The sequence below is a fragment of the Dermacentor albipictus genome, chromosome 2 (genome assembly GCF_038994185.2).
Source record: "Dermacentor albipictus isolate Rhodes 1998 colony chromosome 2, USDA_Dalb.pri_finalv2, whole genome shotgun sequence".
Lineage (NCBI taxonomy): Eukaryota > Metazoa > Arthropoda > Arachnida > Ixodida > Ixodidae > Dermacentor > Dermacentor albipictus.
Window position 1 is genome coordinate 156,002,716 of NC_091822.1, and position 20,608 is coordinate 156,023,323.

The following is a 20,608-nucleotide window of genomic DNA, read 5'->3' on the forward strand; positions in this document are numbered from 1 at the left end:
CAAAAACTGTTGTTGTGTTAAAATGTGCGGAGATTGCAACAGTTAGCAGCACGGTTGCATTATCACCAACGACAACAGCGCTTCGTCGGCTCCGTGGTGTAATCACAGGTGTCATGTAGTGAAGTCAGCGAGCCGCATCATCCATTGGATGTTCCGCGCATTTATCGCCGAACATTCCCATCGGTTTTATAAAAAAAAAATTCCCGAGTTCTCCGTCGTTTTGCCCCCACCGCCAACACATGCGGCGGTGATGCGATCGCGCTGCGCCGCGGGAGTCGCGGTCAAAGCGTCGCATTTCGCCCGAGGCCACCGAAGAGTCGCCGCGCGCTCTGACGAATGCCGGTGACTTGAGTGGCAAACACAGCTGATTCAACTCGCCGAGGTAAACACACCGCGATGCCGTCCTTCCTGCCCAACCTTTTCGACGCCTCTGCCGGACTGCTACCTCTGATCAAATACCGATACTCTGGAAGCACGCCTGGTAAATCGCAGCTTAATTAATCGCATTGTTATTTGTGCGCCGTGCGCACTTATCTGAAATCGCACGATCGTCATATCCGAGATAATCGCTGCGTGCGCGCGTGTGCAATATACCCGAAAGGACCGCGTATGTTGTAACCGCTGAGAGGAAGAACAGTCGCGCACATTGTGTACGTGGGCAGTCGTGCGTGTGCAATATATGTGGTGCGCGTCTTCTCCTTTCACAGAGATGTTTGCTGTAACGCTCTTGGGCGGCTACATCGTAACGTCGCTGATACTCTTCAAATACCCGCACCTTTTGCATCGAAGAAAGCAGTTGAAGTTCCCCTGTCGACATATCAGCCATCGCGGTGGTGAGTTGGGGCGTCAAAACTGTATCGTATGCCGCGCGATGTACCACGTCATTAGTTGTTTTGGTGTAAACAAACTTATTTAAGTGGAATTGTGAAAAAAGAAACGAAGTACTAGGACACCAATTAAGTTTGTCGCAATTTTTGAGAAGTCTTTCTCGTATTTGTTTGCTAATTAAGCGCAGGAAAATTTCAGCTAAGTGTTATACGAATTCATGATTCCTCGGCTGCAGGTCCACAATTGAGATGTGTAATCTAATCTGAACAATTAAGGGTTAAGTGATGAAACATTGTTGATTAACTAACGTCAATCTGTATTTTGACGTGCAAGTAATGTCTCTTCAGGTAATCCAGCTTTAGCTGATATACAATGGAGTTGTGTGTGCAATGTGTACCAGGCGATTTGTAGTAGCTTTGTTCCCATTAAGAAGAGAGAGAGAAAAAAAAAAGGATTTGTTGTAGCTGGTGCTGTGCATTCCTAAAGCAGCCAACACCTCTCCTGGTCATAGCCATGCACCTTACCACTCTTCTGTTGACCACCCCCTAACAAAATATATATCTCGCTTGTCCAGGATCGGCGGAGAACTTGGAGAACACAATCTCAGCTTTCAGACAGTGAGTAAAGTACACAAACCACGTGCTAGTTTTTCTTTAAACTATGTAACTCTAACTTAGTCACTCTGCGCAGCGCGTTGAAGGTTGGCACAGAGCTCATAGAACTGGACGTCCAGCTGACAAAAGACGAAAAAGTGGTTGTCTGTCACGACTCCATCCTGCTGCGGTGTGCAGGTGTAAACAAGAGCATATCGGAACTCAACTACGATGTAAGCAACCCATTGATTTTTTGTTGTGTTTCTGAGGCATATTCGGTTATTGTCACTGTGCTCCACCTCAAGCATTGCATCTGTTTCTGGTAGCTTTTTGAGCAAGCACAGCTGCTTAAAGTTTTTTTTCTCTGAAATTCATGACAGAACCGAATTTCCTCATTGCCTGGGCACAGCCTGCAGCCGACATGTGCACAGCCTAGGTTGCACACACAAAGTAAATGTCTGGATGCTTTGCTTCCTGCTTAAAGCTGCGAGGAAATTTAACTTCGTCATGGTGTTTGGGGTCTGAAAAATTCGGTGAGCAATTGCACAAGTACACCAGAGCTTCCCTAAGCAGAAGCAAGTAGTTTAGGATTTGGTTAACTAACTCATCATTAATGTCGGCTAGCAGCTTACGTCAATTTGCATGATGATGATTATGCAAGAATGGAGGTATCACATTGGTCGTAGGGGATGAGCAAAACGAGAACAAGGTGAAAGCAGGAGCCAACATTTCGACAAGTGGACTTGTCTTCCTCAAGGCGACCTATGCTTCTAGCTGACTGCTAACATTTGTAACCACTAACATACTAGAACGTCACATTTTTGTGACTATAGCACTGCTGGCATTTGCACAGAATAACTGTGGATATCTTACCATTGCAGAAATCCACCTGTAAGCTTGTCAGACACCGTTGACACGCCGGCTAACACGCATGCGTTGACACATGGTTGACAGACGGCCGAGCCCCTGGCTTTGTGCACAGCATTCTTTTATTCTCAATTCGACACGCTAACACACCTTCACTCGTTGCCGCACCCACCCACTTTACGCCCTCTCCCCTTTAGAAGAACCCCACGTATATATACTGTGGCGAGGAAAGCATATCTTGCCTTGAAGAACACAAGTCCACTTGTCGAAACTTTGGCTCCTGCTTTCACCTTGTTCTCGTTTTGCTCATCGTCTTGAACTCCATCTCCCGCCTTCCCCTTGTTTTCCCTGGATTTTTCATAGGGACACTCTCGAGCAGCAAGTTTGGTGCACGTAGAGCACTGTTGCACAGTCATTACCAAGCGTGCTTTGCCTCAATACAGAAGTACTCGCATCATGGTTTGCCTTTTTATTGCACCTTTAAAGTTCGATGTGGAGTCGTTTCACAATAAGGCTCTCGACCAACCATAGGCACCATGGGGCATTTGTTGGTGTTCACTTAACGCAGGTGTAGTTGTTACGATGGCGCACTATGGTATCAGCTTTGGTCATCTCTGCACCTGCAGTCTTAGAGAAGGCTATACACAGCCCTTGTTTATAAATTATTGCTAATTATTTTTTTATGCAGCACACTTTATTTTGTTGTCTTCTACTCTATCCCAAATGATTTATTAAAGCCAGTCACGTAAAGTACAACTTGTGAGCATGTAGCGCACAGGTGCAGTACGGATTTGACTGCACTTATTGAAAACTACGAGCACATACAACTTCATTTCATGTGTTAAATGTTGAAACATCTTTTGTTTCTACATAGGCCTCACATGTGTAGCAAAGTGGCTTTCACAAGCATTGTTTTGCAACCTGGCTTTGAAGTGTTAAATTTTATACATTTAATGTTTGACAGAAATAATGTTTCTATCTGCTTTTTATTTTCTTCTTTTTGCCAGGAGTTGCCACCGTTGAAGCCAAGCTTACAGGTTGATTTCTGCAATGGTAAGATATCCGCAGTTATTCTGTGCAAAGGCCAGCAGCGCTGTAGTCACAAAAATGTGAGATTTTAGTATGTTAGTGGCTAGCTTCTTCTAGGTCACATACTGAATACATATGTAAAGTTAATGGTGAATGTGCTCAGGAAGATCATGCATATACTTCAAAGCTTTATTGCTCATGTGGTTGAGTGGCGGAAGCTTTAGCTAAGTGTTTGGGTTTGGGATAATTGGTAACTCACAGTAACAAATTATCGGGGCTAATGAAAGATGAATATGCAGAACGCAACAGGAACAATGCTTAGCTTCCAACTACTAATTTTTGTCTGATAAACATGATATATAACAGACGCAACAAAAATGCAATATAAGCAACAATATATACAGGGTAAAATCTTACAAGAATTGCAAGGGATTAAACAAAACACAATAATGAAAAGAGGAACATGATACTGTTTGTCAAGTGATGTGACCTCCACGTGTAATGCTAAGAAATTGCAAATCCTTAATAGTTTATAATGAGACAAAGGGTCCATATGTGCTGCAGCGTGTGATTGCAGTGACTTCTATAATCTCTGCTGTAAGCCAGCTTCCATCCTTGCCACCAATAGAGCAACATCAAAACTTGAGTTCACACTCTTTGCAACACCCGATCAAAATGCCCATTGAACCCCTGCCTCACTGCCTTATTGCTATGCCCACACAACCAGTCATTGGGGTTCCTTGAACTTCAATTCTCGTATAATGTCTATGGGCACGGTTTGTGTCAAACGGGCATTGTAACTCATTTTTCGTTGCAGGGGCACCAAGTCCAGTGTGCGAGGATCGAAAGATACCTCTGCTCAGCGACATTTTTACCCTTTTTCCAAGCGTGCCTGTCAACATCGACATCAAGACCAACAATGACAAGCTTGTGCACAAGGTGAGTCTCTGAAAGGCCCTGTGGACAATTTGCACAACTGCTGTCGTCCGTACAAGCAGTTTTGTGACTTAGTAAGGCAGTGCGCCTGCAGCCTTCTTTAACACCAGGTCTGCTTTTTTCAGGTGCACGAGCTCATCAAAGAGTTCAACAGAGAGGACATCACAGTGTGGGGAAGCTTCCACCATAGTGTTGCCACCAAGTGTTACAAGCTGGTGAGAAAACGTTTACTGAAGCTTATCACAAGTCAAGAACAACCTTTCGGCACATTGTTGCTGGAAGAGCTACAGCCAGCTCTAGGCAGTGCCTGGTGGGCTAAATTCTTTGATGCACTTGCATTGAAACTTACGTAAGCACTGCCCAGGAAGCCATGCTATAGCATCAGAAAAATGAGCATGAATATGTGCATTCTTAAGATACCCAGAGTCCATGAAAACCCAAGGGTTTGGAGATTTCCAGCAGAGGGTGTCAAATTGCCCATGGAAGTGTATTCTTTTTTTTTTATACCACAGTCTAGGAACCTCCAAAGGTTGTCCAGACAGCTCAAGGAGGGTACATAAAGACTGCCCTAGTGACATGCTATTGGCGGGTGCATTTTGTCAAAAGAGCAGGTATCAAAACATCTGACAGAGCATTTGCAGTGACCTGCGTTCATGAAGCCATGTTGTCGACTTCTGGATCAAAAATAAAGCGCAGGGTGCACATAAACTCCAACTTCGAGCTTAGACTGCCTTCAAAAGAAAGTGATGTCAGCGCAATTTCAGCACAGGGAATCAAAAAAGTTACTTTAGGTGTAACTTTACAAGATTGAAGTACGACATGTTTTAGTTTTATTAACCTATTCTGATGTCTGGTTTCCTGTGCATGACATATAATACCCTCCCACATTCAAGGGAGTCCCTGCAAAATCTATGAGAAAGTGCATGGGTCCCCGACATCTAAGAGTTCGAGAACCATTGCGTCAGCACATACTTCTGCATTAGGAACATATTTGCAGCTATTGTGCAAGCCCTTTCAGCCACTGAGACAAATATCACTGTGCAATATTTGACCTGGGGAAGCATTCACATCACATTTTATCTACCTCTAACTTTAGTACTCTTGCTTTCGTCAGTTTTTCTCTACGACTAGGTTCACAGACTGCCTCTTTAATAACTAATTTTGTTATCTTACCTATATCTTATCTGGCATTTCCCTTTTCCCGATCCCCAAGTGTAATTCAATCCAACCAGGCACAGCCTTTAATCTTTATCTTTGATCTTTTTTCATGTCTCTCATTCATTAATGAGAGTTTGGCATCGATGCACTCAAAGCTCTTATAAATCTAACTTTTTCACTGAGCACTTGTTGCGAGAATTAGGAACCAAGTGCCCAAATTATTAATTTATAAGAAAAATTCATGAGCCAACCCACTCTGTGAAGGTGGATGACTAGCAAAGCTGTTTAGCACACAACACAGAATTTTGAATGAAGGTACGCACACACATTTATTGTCTTGATCGGTGGTCTTTATTTGTATTGATCGGTGGGTCATTATTTTTTGGTTGTGATGGTGGTGATGATGGCCTTGTGGTCGCTATGGTACACAAATAAAACGCGTAAACCACTCCCTTTTCGGTCCCGACACATCCACATTGTAATCACCGACAATGACAACAAGGTTAGCGTCATTGCAACTGACTCATGGAAAGTGAGTAGCCATGAACCTTACGGGTCTATGAGTCATTGCGTTTTTGCTTGCTCACTGGGGTATGAGCCATTGATAATGACAGTTTTCAGCATGCTGTTCTGTATGTTGTACGCACGATTCGAAAGGATGTAAGCACTGTTCGCTTCACTTGGCTGAGTGCTTGTAGCCTCTGCATCACGGTGCTATGAGCCATTGCATTTTTTGCTTGCTTACGGGAGCATGAATGCTTACGGGGGTATGAGCCATTGATAAATAGTTTTTGTTGACGCAGAACAAAAGTGTACAGAACTCTAGCCGTATAGAGCTTCGCTGTAAAATTTCAATACTGTTAGCACATACCTTGTTATTTTGTGAGCACTTGTTACTTATTACTTTAATAAGCTTTATATACCTTATCAAATAATGCTTTTGTGTAACATGAACCAAAGGATGTCTAATTCCTCCTGCGTAAAAGTGACAAAATTTTGATCCTCCGCTTTATTTTGTAAAAATGCGCGTGTATTCAGCCCTGCGTGTCCGTCTGTGGCTTGCAGAATCCACAAGTGCCGCTCTACTTTTCGGCACGATGTGTGGTCTACCTGCTCCTGCTGACCTACAGTGGGCTACTGCCCTTCGTACCACTTAGACAGTCTTGTCTGGAGATTCTCCTGCCTGCAGTGGCGAAAAGGCAAGCCCTTTCTTCCTTTGAGATGTTCTGTTCAAAACTGCACTCCTATTCATATTTGCTTGATTTTTCACTGCATAGGTTGTCATGCTATCACATAAGTGGTTAGCAGTGACAGTGTGAGGGAAATGACGGTCTAAGAGAGTGGCATAGCCAGGATTTTATGTCAGGAGAGGTGTTCCAGCCTGTTAAGTCCACTGCTCAAATATACATGTGGCAGCCTGGGAATTGCAGAGTTCAGGAAGGTGCAGGGACCCCAAATCTTATTTCACTGACGTAGCTACTTGGACTTGCGATCCATACAAGCAGTAGATGCACAAAGCCTGTTGCAGTGGAGGACAAGCAAAGTAGTAACACGACACACTTGTGTGTCCTGTTACTTTGTCGATTTTCCTTGACTGCAACAGGCTATACATTACATAATAATATGCTCTCTGGAGCCCAACCTCTGCCTACACCACAGAACTGAGAGCAATTGTTTATATTCTAACAGGTACCCCACTTTTCTTTTCTCCCTGTTGCCATAGGCATTCACTATCATAGGCATTCACTTATGATTTTTTTTCCTTTTCTTTGTATACGGATGAGCTTTGAACTTTCTTGTAGGTAGGGCGAGGATAAATATTTTTGTCAAATATTTTTATTCTGAGCGATCTTAGAGAGGCGTGGCATCTTGTTTAGCATCATTTCACTACAAATAATGTCGGTGCCACAAGAAGTTGAAATTATATATCAATCCTTTGCAAAACTTTTAATTCAGCTTCCCCGCATTATGTTTGCCACAAGTTCTGTCTGTTTCCACCTTTAGGGAAGCACTCGAGGCTCAAATTCAATGCAGCGCTGGATGTTTCTCGGGTAACTAAGGTTCATGCAAGTTCACTGCATGTATACCTGCTGCAGCACAGTGACTTGCCAGTGTGCACCAATTTTCCCCTCAAGAGTACTGGCAATATCACTCGCTTCATCCAGAGAGGCAAAGATGTTTGCAAGCAGGGACCAGATGTTATATGGTGCAATGCTGCACATCATTTTAAAGCGACTAGCTTTCTTTGGTTAGTGTGCATCGTTGGGTGCTGCCTGGGCATCTTGTCCGAGTGAGTGGAAGGGTACGTACCCTCGTGCGAGAGCTATCTAACGCATTTGTCGCCCAAGGCCAACTAGCTCTTTTGAGATGCACAGAGCTTTTGTATGGGAGCTTTTGTGTGGGAGCTTTCTGACATACAAAGGTTTAGGTACTGCGGTCGTTCGGTGGTGGCGTTGTGTTGTGTTTCTCTGCAGCCTGGGTCGAGGGCTGCAGAGTGCATTCAGAGGTCAAAATTCACTATACCTCTCTTGTCAAGATGTACCACTTCATCTTGCCAGCTCGCCGCAGCTTTGCTTAGACCGACTCCCACAGTGCATGGGATCTGCATGATCTTTAAAGCAAATCGTCGGAGGAGTATCTGGCTTCCGTGGACTAACTACAAGCAGAAAAGGAAGCACGCGGATGTTCTCATGCTGTTGTTGTCTCCATGTTGAGATTCTGTTGTCATCATGCAGTCGTGGTCTTGCTTCCATCATCATCTCCATCATCATCATTGCGCCACCACCGTTGTTGTCGTCACAGTGTCATACTGTCTACCAAAACATGTTGGCAGTTATTTGTGTTGCCATCGTCAAACCTTGTCATTTAACCTCAACAGTATACTTCATAAGTATTGCTATTGTGTCCATTTGCTTTCTGCGGTCCACACAAGGTATTCACTTCCTTTGACTGTCATCTTAAGAGGAAGCTTTAGCTCGGGTGCTCCTACTTAACACAAGCAAAAGGAGAATTCGTTTTTCTCTGCAACCACTGCACCAAATTTGACGAGGTTTGTTGCACATAAAAGACAAACTTAAAATCTAGTGACTGTTGGTTTAAAATTTTTTATTTAAGTCGTCAATATTTTATTAAAAATTGGCAAAATTGAAAATTTTCAGAAAATGAAATTATCAAGTTTACAACTCTGTAAACTTAGCAAGGAAAAATGATATCACAATTCTGTCAATTGCATCTGATAGTACATCCAAAGTGGACAAAATTGATATGTTACACATGAATTTTTAAAAATTCAGTAATATGGAAATACAGCTTTTTGCAGAACCCTTGTACACAATGTAAAAATTTCATGTAAGATATAAACTGACATATCAAATTTGTCCGCTTTGAATGATCTAATGGATGCTGTATACAGAACCGTAATATCTATTCTTGCTGCAGAGCTATTAATTTATAAGCTTCGGGCATCTATGTATTTTGAACATTCGAATTTTTGAAGATTCTTCTTGCAAAATGCAGGCCTTAAATCAAAATTCCGCTTCCAAAAGTTATTAGAATTTGAATTTCTCTCTCGAATTTCATTAAAATCGGTCCATGGTTTATTTCAGAAAAGCGTTCTTGCGTTTTACATGTATTTGAATAGGCCGCGTCGGAGTTGGGGCCGAGCTAAAGCTTCCTCTTAAATGGTTTCTAGAACAATTTTTTTTTACTCCAAGGATGCCCCGCATGCCACCATTGTGAAGGTGTTTTTTCGAGCAGGGAAGCTACGTTGGGGGGGGGCAAAAGAAGGGCTGCTCTAAGAGTAGTCCTGCGAGGATAATCTCTTCACTTCTTTTTATTTGCCAGAAAGTAATTTTAGCCGATTGGTGGATGTGTTTGTACATGGCGTCCGAGGACAAGAGAGAGAGAAACTAATGTTAGTGCAACCACCCACATCCTGCAGGAATCCCACAATGATGGAACAGCTGAAGCAACCAAAGTCACGGCTCGTCTTCAGGTTACTTGACTGGTGGGTATTACCTTTCAGTCATAGCTGGCAGTTCAAGTACAGCGGTAGGCACATGAAGTCTGTTATAGTTTTTCAAGGCTTCGAGACACTTAACAGCAATGTTGCTGCCACTGAGACTCTGCAGTTCAGGCGGTCAACTGGGTAGCGTCTTGCCAACGATCATTGTATTACTGCATCTTTTCCATACCTATTGCTCAAGTAAATGTTAAACTAATGCTACTAAACTAATGCATAACTAATGCTAAACTAAACTAGACATTGCTGTAAGTGTGGAGTGCAGTGTGTAGTTTGTTTTTCTTAATGAAAAAAAAATGCCATGCTGGAATTCACCGATGCCTGTCCTGCTTGTGTTGCAAGTGGAGAAAATGGCTAGAAAATGTTTACTAGGAGGTTATTTGTTCAAGTTGTAAAGCAGATATCCACATTGAAGACATTGTTGGGGTTTTTCTACAGTAAAAACGTGATCTTCTACTCCTATGTAAATGAAGGGCTATGCTCTTGAAGCCAGAACATTTTAAGTGAAGTCACAAAAAGTCGTCTGTAATTTGGTTTATGTAACAAGCCAAGCTCAATTTTCAGTTTCACCTATCAAAAGCATATGCGTAGCTCTCAAAATAGCACCAGTTGTCGTCATCATCATCATCAGCAGCAGCAGCAGCAGCAGCAGCAGCCTGTATTTATGTCCATTGCCCCAAGACATAAAAATAGTTGTTGTAATCTAAACTAAATGCATACCTGCCAACTTTTAAGATTTTTATCATAAAGTGCCAGATATTTAAAGCTTGCGTGCAATTGTCGTATTGGCACCAATTGGTTAATGACTTGCATCAAGTTTAGTGCAAAACTAATTTGGAATAGTACCAGCACACCCGCTAACCAGTTTTTCAGAACCCCATTTTCGGTACCCTTCGCTTATTGAAACCTACCTGCAGCAGCGACTTATAGAACCAATACGTAACAGGAACCAGAATTTCAGCAGGCATTACCTGTATATTTCATGTATAAATGTCTCAGGCATTTTGCTTTGTCTGTTGCACAGATCATTCTTGCTTTGACTATAGGGCAGAGTGCTTGTTAGCAGCATGCTTATAGAACAAAGTCTGTGAAGCTTTAACAAACAATCAACATGTTGAGCTATGAAGCAATTTTTAGTACATTTCACTAATTTTAGTATCTTTTTGCTTCTGGTGCAGCATTCCTCATATTGAGATTGGCACGTTTATGAATGGGATGCATGTTGATAGGGTCGTGGTTCCATTTGTCTCATGCTCGCGTGTCTTCATAGCTCCTTCTGTTGTTCCTTTTGGCTCATAAAGCAAATACATGTTTCTTTTTCCTGGCAGGTTGGTGGTGAGAAAGTTTGTGATAGATCATCTTCGAAAACGAGGCATTCCAGTGAGTTGATGCTCTAATCTCTTGAGTACAGTGTGGCTTCCTGTATAATATTTGCATAATAATATACTAATCCATTATGAGAATGATACAAGGCTGGGATGTGCTACCCCATAACTTTTTCTGCAACACCTAATAATGTTTCAGTGAATCACAGTGTTTCTAAACTGCGTACTAGAGTGTTCTGTTATTTCCAATGATGCTGCTTTTTCCACGCACTGTTTGCAAAGCCATTATTACTGGCATATCTTTGTTAACTTCACAGTGCCGTGGTGTCTTGTAGCCACGGAAAAAACGAAATTAGAAGTATGAACTTTAAAGGTTTAGATGCTAGCTATTTTATTTTTCTTCCTTAAAACATTTCGGGTAACTTCTCTGCTGTAAATGAAACAATGTGCAGAATTGGCTGTAAAATGTGATGCTGCTGTACTTATGTCACAAAGTGAGCCCCTGTAAAACTTCACTGACAGATGCCGTGCGTTTGCTTGCACTTAAAGAGAAAAAAAAAATGCCAATTTAATCAAATCGCAAATGCCTTTGGTTCTATACCTTTACCATAGTCACAGAATCGCACTGCAACAAACAGACTCAAAACTGCTAATGCTTTGTATGTTCCGAGTATGATGCACAATAACTCATCTGTACAACTGCTGAAATTAAAATTACTTTGTCGATGGTTTGCATGCATCATTACAACACCACGGTAGTGAGCTATCGACACGATACCTAGTATGATCATACAAACTTGACTGTTTAGTCAAATAAAATGATGCGGCTTGAAGTTGTGGTTCGGGTGCTTGCTGCTTCAATATTCTTAATTCCGAGTTGTTTTGAAAGCCTTGTCGTCGGTCAACGTTTTGGGTAAACAAAAGTCTTCACCTTCCTTTTGCAGACTTACTTGTGGGTGCTCAACGAAAAAGAAGACTTTGAGAGAGCATTCGCGATGGGTGCTGCTGGTGTGATGACAGATCGCCCCACGTTACTCAGAGAGTTCCTTGAAGAGAACCCAAGTGTTGGGAGTTGAGGGACAGCAAAAATCTCACGCAAGATTCTCACTGTGACAAAGAGAACACTTCGCTGCCAATTTTTTAAAAGCTTTCGCGGGAGGGTGGGAAAACGAGAGTGAAAGTATTTATGCACAACAACAAGGAAAAAAAAGATATCAGAGATACGTAGCCAGTCTCGGCCACATCTACTTTTTCACATTCAAAAGTACGCGACACCCAGGTGCTTCGCTGTCTTAGAGGCAGGGTTTTAGCTAAACTCTTTTCGCTCCATTTTACCCGGTGAAACCACACTTGTTTTTTAACGTCTCGAAACATTTCCATCTCCTTTCTTTTAGCTGAAGTTTTAGGGAAGCTTAGTGCAGCTTTCGTTAGTCAGTAATGTTCATCAAGTCATTGTGTAGTCAATCGAACAGACGTGATATATATATTTGCGGGTGCAAAGCAAGGCGCTACTTATGTAACATGTTTGTGTGGAAGTTTTGGTGTCCAGTGGCTGTTCTCGTTAACCATGCCAATGTGAAGTTCCCATTAATTTCTTGACCTCGTCTTTATCACGGGCTTCCCAATCGTCAAATCGGTGCACACATTGGCCCTCAGAAACAATGTGCACGCACACACGTTAGGGCCATGGCAGACGCTTTAATACATTACGCTTTGTATCACATTTACACGCCCACATTTTGCATCAGGGAAAGAAAAAAAGAGACACATTTACAAGAGACACATTTACAAAATACAGTCCACACAGCCAAAGGGGAAAATGTACACGTAGCACATATTTACAAACTCGGGAGATTAACCTCAGAATGCGCATACCAAAGAGTATTCGAACAAGTCCTTTTTTTTCTGTTGTTGTTGTTGTTCCATATGGAAATGGCTGTGCCTCCTGTTTGTTGTGTGCGTATATATATATATATATATATATATATATGTGCGTGTGTGTGTGTGTTTGTATGTGTGCAAGAACATAAAGAGAGTATGAAGAGATTCTGAAATAAAAGAAAAGGTTGCTTAATGACCTCTTGTATTTCATTCCTAAAATGTGCGAGACATGTAACCACGAGACACGATGAATGACGTGCGCCTTTAACTTTGGCTACGGGGACACTAGAGAGATTAGAGTGGGTTGCATTGTTAGATTACAGTGTCAAAGTTGCAAGTGAGAGTTTTATCGTACACTTGATGTGAAGGGAAAATAAAAGTAAGAATGAAATGTGGAAACACCATGTTGAAGTTTCTGCAATAGCTCCTCTACAATTTCCCCGATTCTAACTTTGTTTGGCCAAGTCTAGGCTAGATCTTTATAACAAAGTGATAAACCGTGTTTAAAAATCATGAGCAAAAATTTAAAAAATAGCAACTTCTATCTATTCATACACAAAAGCACCCACATACAGGTGAAACTGCCCAAAATCGGTGTCCTCGCCAATGCTGCTTGTGGTGTTATTGAGCATGATACAAAAATGGAAGTGTGGCCGTCAGTTTCACCATTGAGAAGGAATCTCTTTTTCCACCAAAGGAAAGCCGAGACAGTTTTGAAGAACTAACCTACTGCTAGGCTAGATTGATAGAGCACTTTGCTCTAATTGTCCTTTTACTAATTGAGTTTGTGATTCTATCTGTGTTCATGTAAATGGGACTTGCTGCAGGTACTGTATTTTGATGTGTTTATCTTACTCCTACACATAACCTGCACTCCCAAATACTACTACTGAGAACTAGGGCTGGGGAAGAATGCACACATAGTAAGCACACATTAATCGCATATAACACTCGTGGTTTCACACAAATACAACTGCCAACAATTATTGGCATAAAACAAGGCTCCAGGAATAATTTTTACAATGAGTCGGTAAGCTTCGCCATGCTGCGACAAAGCTATTCTAGGCGATACGTTGCACATTCGCATCGCAAGGCAAAATACACACTTAATTATCACCAGCTGATGCTACTGGGGCAATTTATTTTTGTTGCCCACGTAGCAACTACCGATAGTAATGCAAATGATGCATTATGTTTAAAAGCATAAAGTACCTTTGGCGGGAAAATTGAGAAGAGCTTGGAACACAACGCAAAGAGTCTCGAAAGGCACGTTGTTGGAGCTCAGTTAACCTGACACTAAAAAGCAACAACAAACAAGATAAGACGTGATAGTATTTCAATGTTCTAGCAGCACCTGTTTGATGTAAAAGTGAATGACTAACCGAGAAAACAAAATCCAAAGTTCTCTTCATTCATTGTTGTGCCTAAACGACATCTCCAGTAGCATGACGTCCCTGATTTCAGTATATATATTTTCACATATTTGAGCTGTTTTTGTGTAGATGTTCTTTAAAAATGCTATGGTAAGTCTTTCGTCCCTTTAAATTGCAATGACACTTCATTATTCTATAAGCTGTTAACTAGCCCTACACAGATGCTGTCAAAAATTTCTGACGTCGTGCGTAACTAGTACGCAAATGACAAACTTTGAGGTGGTGTCGCCACCCATGTTGTTCTTTTGTACACTTTTCTTGCTTGCCAATTAATTGGTTCTCTAGAAGCGTAAAATACCAATACACCTGTAGCCTTTCTGTTTAGTGTTCCTTTAAAGTAAGGCGCAAGCTCATCCGCATAAGTCTACATTCATCACATCTCGTGGTAGCGTGCCTGGCATGCATACGTTTGAATGGACTCATAAATAATAACATAGTAACTCTCATCACCTGTACACGGGGTATGGCAAATGTTGGCACCACCAGTGGTGCATCTTCGCTACTCCACACAGCACTCACACGCACACAAAGTACTCTGTCTTTTGCAAACATGGGGCATCGCTCTCATCTGTTCGTGCATCATCACAGAGCTCGCCCATCCAAAACATAAACAATATGTCACTCAGCATTCCGACACTGCAGTCTGTGAACCGTCATCAGTACCTATGGATTTCGGTTTTCTCCGCACTGTCGAAACAGCGTCTCTGTTTTGCGATGAACCATCATCACTGCTTTCACTGCTAGGCTTTCGTTCTTCTGCAACGTTTGTCTTTTCAGCGTCGAGCGTCAAGGCAAAGCCGTTGCTTTCACCAACGGCACCGCGAATGATGTCTCCTATCCGGCCTTTCTGCAACCTGTGCGGCTTTGCCGCTATTTTTGGAGGCGGTGGTGGTGGCTTGCACCTCCTTGACACCAATGGCGGAGGAGAGCTTGACCTGATCGCTTCGACCGTGCCATTTTCTTCAGCCCGCTCCGAGAGCAGCTTCCCGCCATCATCTGCCAGAATCTTGGAGAGGGACGGCGCCAAACCGAGCCCCAGGTTTCGGTCATGGTACACGTCCGAAATTGGCGGTGCTCTCGAGAAGTGCCGCATCTGGTGGGAGAGAATGTGGTCCCGCATGCTTCTGTCCCTTTGCGCAGGTCCCTCACCGTTGCCACAGGTAGGACTCAGCAGCGTGTTCATCTCAATGCATGGTTCTTGCTGTTCGGCATTCATCGTCTGCTTCAGCCGTCTGCTGCTCTGCTTGGACTGGCTGCCCAGGCTTGTCCTCGGCGTCGCGAGTGGTGGTGGTGGCGGCCGGGAGATTCCCGCTCCGAAACGTGGTCGGTCAAGAGAGAAGTCATTTCTGTCGGAATCGCTGCTCTGGGATTCAAAACATGAGGGAGCTTTCCTCGACACGGCAGAGGGTGTCGCTTCCGCGTTTTCGCTTGAGGCGGCTGCGCGAGCACTGCTGCTGCTGCTGCTACTAGTGTTGCCATTCTGACGACGCACTGTCATCTGACCAGCGTCCCAGTCGGAGCTGGCAGATGATGAACTGTCTGGCCGTTTTCCGGAGTCGTCGAGTGGTGAACTGTCGTTATTGTACAGAGTTCGCATCTTTCCTTGCTGCACTAATGCTGCATTGGTTGGCTTAAATCCCACGAGTCCCACAAGATTCGTGTAGGCAGCGCTCACTGGGTTGACGGGGCTTGGTGTGAAGGTGTCACTGTCACGGTTCTTCTGGTCCGATGCTGGCGCAGTGCGACCGTCAGGTTCTCCCCTTGCCCTGACGTAATTGGAGAAGGCGCCCGTGCCTTGGCCAAGGCGAGGCCTAGTCAAGGGTCCAGAGGAAAACCCGAGTGCCGATGTTGGGGGTGGCGATGAGTCTGTGCGGGCGTCACTGTCCAAGCTGTCCAAGTCACTTGAGTCGTCAAAGTTGAGGTTCTTTGGTGCTTCTTGAGTATCTGGAGGAAGAGACGTGAATAAGTGTTGCAGCTTAGTACGATATATCTACACAAATTTCTGTGAACCGCAATTTGTCTTGGGGCTGGCTACTATTCATGCATGCACTAGCTTGAAATACAATCACTTTTGTCTAGCCTTCAACAGATTCAATACTGTGGTTAAGCTAAATTCCAGAGAAAGCAAGGTCTTTTTATATTTGTCTTAAAGAGAGTCTTTATGCCTGAGCAATGGCACTTCGATGGCACAGTCACTATACAAGTCTACATTTTGCATCCCGTGTTGCATGTCTCAAAACAGACTGCACTTGTTGTTGCTTCTCAATGCAGATGAAACAAGGAAAACTTCTAGAGCCAAGGATTAGGCAGGAGACATATGGCCAGTGTGGTTCAGTGACTGACCTGATGCACCATTTGCCATATACAACAGTCCTATCCAACAGGTCTGGCAGGTTCTGACACAGCTCCCAACAGCTGATGCAGCCATCTTTTCAACATCTCGCATGTCAAACAGGATGTCGCATCATACCACGTGCCTTCTGCCTTAAGGCAGAACAGATAACCTCAAACTGCTCAGGCATAACTTAGGTCACCTGGTGGCTGATGCCATTTTTCGTCATCACACAGGCATGAAGCATAATTTAGCCATGGAAAACAGTTTCACTCACCAAATACGGCAAGGAGAGCTTGGAGAGCAAACTGAATCGACCTGCGATTTGCTTGCTTTCCCATTCTTAGTGTGACTTCGTCCTTGCCAACTTCCATGAGGTCGAAACCTGTGAAGGAAGTTAGGCAGCATTTCGTTATTCTTGCCGCCTGAAGTAGTGCAGTCCTTTCGGGTGCAAAACCAACAAAATTCAATCAAGGCAGAGCCACACATTAGGCAGTTTCCATTTGTTCACACAGTCCAGGCAATGCTAAATGAAGCACTTCTAGAGACAGGTACAGAAGGTTGAATAGGTTGAGGCCATTCTATGTTCATTCAATTAGAAACATATGCCAATTACAAAAAAAAGAAGTGACACTACAGCACCATGATGAATTATTTAATGTGAGTGTTTCAGGTGATCGCAAGAAAGTTGTGGCAAAATTTCACAGAAATGGCAGATAAATATTTAACATTGAAATCAACCTTAGGAGGAAGCTGTCTCCATTAAAATCAGTAAATCTCAGTGGTGTTTATAATGCGGTATGTTTAGCCAGACATCTCACAGATAGGGTGGCCTGAACGTGGGCTGACTCGCATGTTTGCAGCCCTAAATAATTAATTTCAAAGGTGGCAATCGTACTTATGCCTGCCACTGGAAAAGAGGCAATAAAAGACGAACTCCTTTCAATACGAGATTGTAATTCCACGTCATCCGATATGGGCGTTTTGTCACCAATGTGAGTGAGGTTGCAATATACATTGTTCTCTGGACTACAGCGAATTCAAGCAGAAGGCACATAATTTCAACTCAAAATGAGAACACACAGTAATCAATGTCGGTCCAAAATCCGTCCTAGGCAACTCGCCAAACAGTCAGACATAAGGCAACCTAGACACAGATGGAAACGTTGGCTGGGCCATTGGTCTGGCATGATTTTAAATATCTAATCTGAGAAATGAAGGCTAGTGTTTCGTGTCTTGTAAACACAACGTGATGATCTTGCAGCTGTGACGAAAACTGCTTACCTAAAGAGGCGAGCAGTTCGTGGCATCCTGGCACGCTCCACAGCTTGACGCTGACATGGCACTCGACGCTGTCCTGCTCAGTTTTTCCCAACTGTCCAACGACCTGGTGCATCTGGAAGAAGAATGAATGGACACATGAGCACAATGCCCAGCTAAGCTTGTTCCGAGATGCTTAACCTTCACAGATGTAACAAATACATGTTTATTCTTCATGAAGTGAGAGTTCTAAGGAGCCTATAGCCCTCGGTACCATTCCATCCTGTCTTTGCTCTAACCTTGCGAGTCCGGGCTTCACTTTTCAAGCATGCTTCACAATATGACCCATGATACAAAGCTTCTTGGTCACAAGCTCGACCATGACAGCTCACCAATAGCCATGGATACTCACCAGTTCAATGATGTCATCCGCATACTCTGGGCTTGATAGCAGCTTGGATATGGCACTCAGGGAGATCACGGACAGGCCTTGAAACAATTAAAAAAAAAGCATTGCCATTCTGACTGATGTTTGTTGGCCACATATTACAAAGTTTGGTCACCAAGTTAGACTAATCATGCATTCATTGCCAGAAAGGCAGAACTGAAATGATGAGGCAAAGTGGAAGAAGTTCACCCAAGTCAGCAACACCAAACAAAAAATGGAACAGACAAAAGTGATAGATGAACACTGAAAAAGCAATTAGGAGCCATCACGTCAAACTGTACAACTGCAGCTGAACTCTTATGGCATCTATGGTGTACATGACAGACAAAGAACAACAGACGCAACGCAACCACTTTATAAAAAACAGCACCTACTGAGCACCTCTGCGATGATGCCCACTCAAGTAGAGTACTATACCAGCAAAATTTTACTAGAACTTTCAACTCAATGCAATCTGGTCAAGAGTTCTTAAAACACTAGCCGCGTGAAACGTGCACATGGCTAAAATAATGTTGCTTCAAGAAACTCAAACAAGATCTTTCTGCCCCCAAATGATGAACAAAAGAATTACAGCTGCATTTCAAAAACTAGCTGAGCTCGCTAGTTGTTACAATAGAAGCATAGCAGTCATTTGGTAACTTGAAATATTCAGTTTACAGCAGTTTAACCAAAACAAAAGCTTCTGCCTTGCAGTGGAAAGAGAGAGAGAAAGATGTTTTTGTGATGCTAAGAAGGCATGTAAACTCGATGCTTACCGAGGAGTGCCTGCAGACTAGTGCTACACTGGACCAGCCTCTCTCCGGGATCTGCTTGCGGGAAGAAGACGGAGGCTGGCAGTCCATTGGCAGCCGGCTCGAAGCGGAAACCCACTGCAACGAGCAGCTCCTTCCAGCCCGAGACGGGCCCCACTTTGCTCTCGATGGACTTCTGGCTGGTATACATGGCGTTCTTCTGGCCTCTCTGTATGCGCTGGAGGGATTTCTCCACCTGGGGCATTTAATGTCAAGAGTGATGGCATCAGTTGCTTTTCAGTTGTCTGTCCTTCATTCGTGAGGTTGGAATCAGGTTGGCACATTGGAAGCAGAAAGAGTGCAAAAAACGTACGTGACATACATGAGCAAGAACTAGAACTGAACAATTATGTGTGCTTCTTGGATATGTCGATGCAATGGCCGTACATGACAGAATGGTGTGCCATGAGTCTTGACCTGCAGTGCAGAAAGCTGCCAAGAAAGAAAGCGTCGGCCTGTCTGTTGCTCCATTCTTTGTGGTTTTCGAGTGCTTCAGTTCGCAAAAATGGTCGTGTTGTAATTCTTGTAACTATCTCTCCTCAAACCCTGTCCTGCGGCAATGGTCACTCCTTGATGGTAAAGGGGGCATTCACGTACACCCTCACTTACTCTGGTTGTAAGAGCGCACAGATTGGAAAATTACAGACGTTCTCACAAGTATTTCAATCAATCTTGTGACAGGGAGAGAATCTTAGGCATTGACAAGCATCTCAATTTGCACCCGTAGAAAAATTGCATCTCTCTGTGGGTATAGATGTGCACATTCCTAAAAGAAGGGTGTGGCTATGCCCAAGCATGTTAACCTATGCCCACAGCTTGCCATGCGAAGCATTGCTGTCACAATCGCAATCCCTTCCATCTGCTAACACGTGGTTACTGCTGGACTAGCCAGCCTCCCAAACACTCAATGTTACAGCCCTTCTGACGGCACTCGTCTAATGCATCAAGGCAATGAAGGGTGACAAAGAGTGAGAACCTTTCTGTGAGCACCGTCTGCTTTCTAAATCTTTCTGTATACTTTCTCACTCACCAGGTGTAGGACAACACGCAGGGCGTCTCGGCACTTGTCAGGTGTTTTGAGCAGTTCCACCAGGGCCTGGCCCATGAGCACCACCTGGTTGGAGAGATGCACGTCCCCACCAACCAGTGCAAAGCTGGCCCAGTTGGCCGGGTGACCAAATTGCTTGGTTGTCTGGATCGTGCACAGGGCTTCACTCAGAGCAGCACTGGCTCTTGAGCCCTGCTCCGTAAGGGTACAGAACAGAAAAAGACACATTAGAGGCTCGATTGAATCAGCGAATACAAATGATTGACAGGAGCTTGTCGTCATTTTGACATTGCCAAAAATGTGGTCGTGCACCATGGCGGACGGTGTCAGCGTGGCCTAGGCCAATCGCGTGAGGCGAAACTGAATGCGCATTCCCCACAATGATCTCCAATCGCGCCCCTGATCTGCTGAAAGCAGAGAGAAGGAGGAGGGACAAGCGAAAGATGGGGAGGAGGTTAACTAAGACTGACTGTGGTTGATTACCTTGCACTGAGGAAAAGAAAAGAAAATGGGGACAAAAATAATTAATGAGAAGGGATAAGAGAGCAAGAAAGGTCTGGCAGCATGTGTGCTGTTTGGTTTATCTTGAGCTGCCCTCCTTGCCACAGGGACCAGCATACATTTCTCGTCGCTTATTAGGAACTTGAGGAGGAGTTCT

General features: G+C 43.7%; 2 protein-coding genes across 3 annotated transcripts in view; one reads left to right on the forward strand and one right to left on the reverse strand.

The window, feature by feature from the left end:
• The first annotated feature begins 68 nt into the window (after positions 1 to 68).
• On the forward strand, positions 69 to 12,835 carry LOC135915509 (lysophospholipase D GDPD1-like). Of its 2 annotated transcripts, none has more exons than XM_065448621.1 (11): positions 69 to 481; positions 708 to 833; positions 1,403 to 1,445; positions 1,519 to 1,654; positions 3,296 to 3,341; positions 4,135 to 4,256; positions 4,379 to 4,468; positions 6,477 to 6,610; positions 9,352 to 9,417; positions 10,761 to 10,812; positions 11,702 to 12,835. In XM_065448621.1, the coding sequence occupies exons 1-11, from the start codon at positions 397 to 399 to the stop codon at positions 11,831 to 11,833; spliced, it is 1,032 nt and encodes a 343-aa protein (XP_065304693.1). In that variant the 5' UTR covers positions 69 to 396; the 3' UTR covers positions 11,834 to 12,835. The 2 variants fall into 2 exon arrangements, with proteins under 2 accessions (XP_065304693.1, XP_065304694.1); XM_065448622.1 differs by having other exon boundaries at positions 69 to 382.
• LOC135915511 (tetratricopeptide repeat protein 28-like) overlaps positions 12,436 to 20,608 on the reverse strand; it is a 54,965-nt gene continuing 46,792 nt past the window's right edge. Inside the window, exons 22-27 of the mRNA XM_065448624.1 lie at positions 19,933 to 20,142; positions 18,867 to 19,098; positions 18,076 to 18,152; positions 17,688 to 17,799; positions 16,681 to 16,788; positions 12,436 to 16,015 (exon numbers count right to left, since the gene is read on the reverse strand). Coding sequence (XP_065304696.1) covers positions 14,694 to 16,015; positions 16,681 to 16,788; positions 17,688 to 17,799; positions 18,076 to 18,152; positions 18,867 to 19,098; positions 19,933 to 20,142 — 2,061 coding nt within the window. The 3' untranslated portion in view covers positions 12,436 to 14,693. The remainder of the gene's footprint in view (positions 16,016 to 16,680; positions 16,789 to 17,687; positions 17,800 to 18,075; positions 18,153 to 18,866; positions 19,099 to 19,932; positions 20,143 to 20,608) is intronic.

Excerpts from the sequence above, each read along its gene's own strand:
- LOC135915509 (XM_065448621.1), top strand. The coding sequence starts at position 397 with ATGCCGTCCTTCCTGCCCAACCTTTTCGACGCCTCTGCCGGACTGCTA. Across the intron at positions 834-1,402 it reads ACATATCAGCCATCGCGGTG|GATCGGCGGAGAACTTGGAG; the intron begins GTGAGTTGGGGC and ends TCGCTTGTCCAG. Across the intron at positions 3,342-4,134 it reads ACAGGTTGATTTCTGCAATG|GGGCACCAAGTCCAGTGTGC; the intron begins GTAAGATATCCG and ends TTTTCGTTGCAG.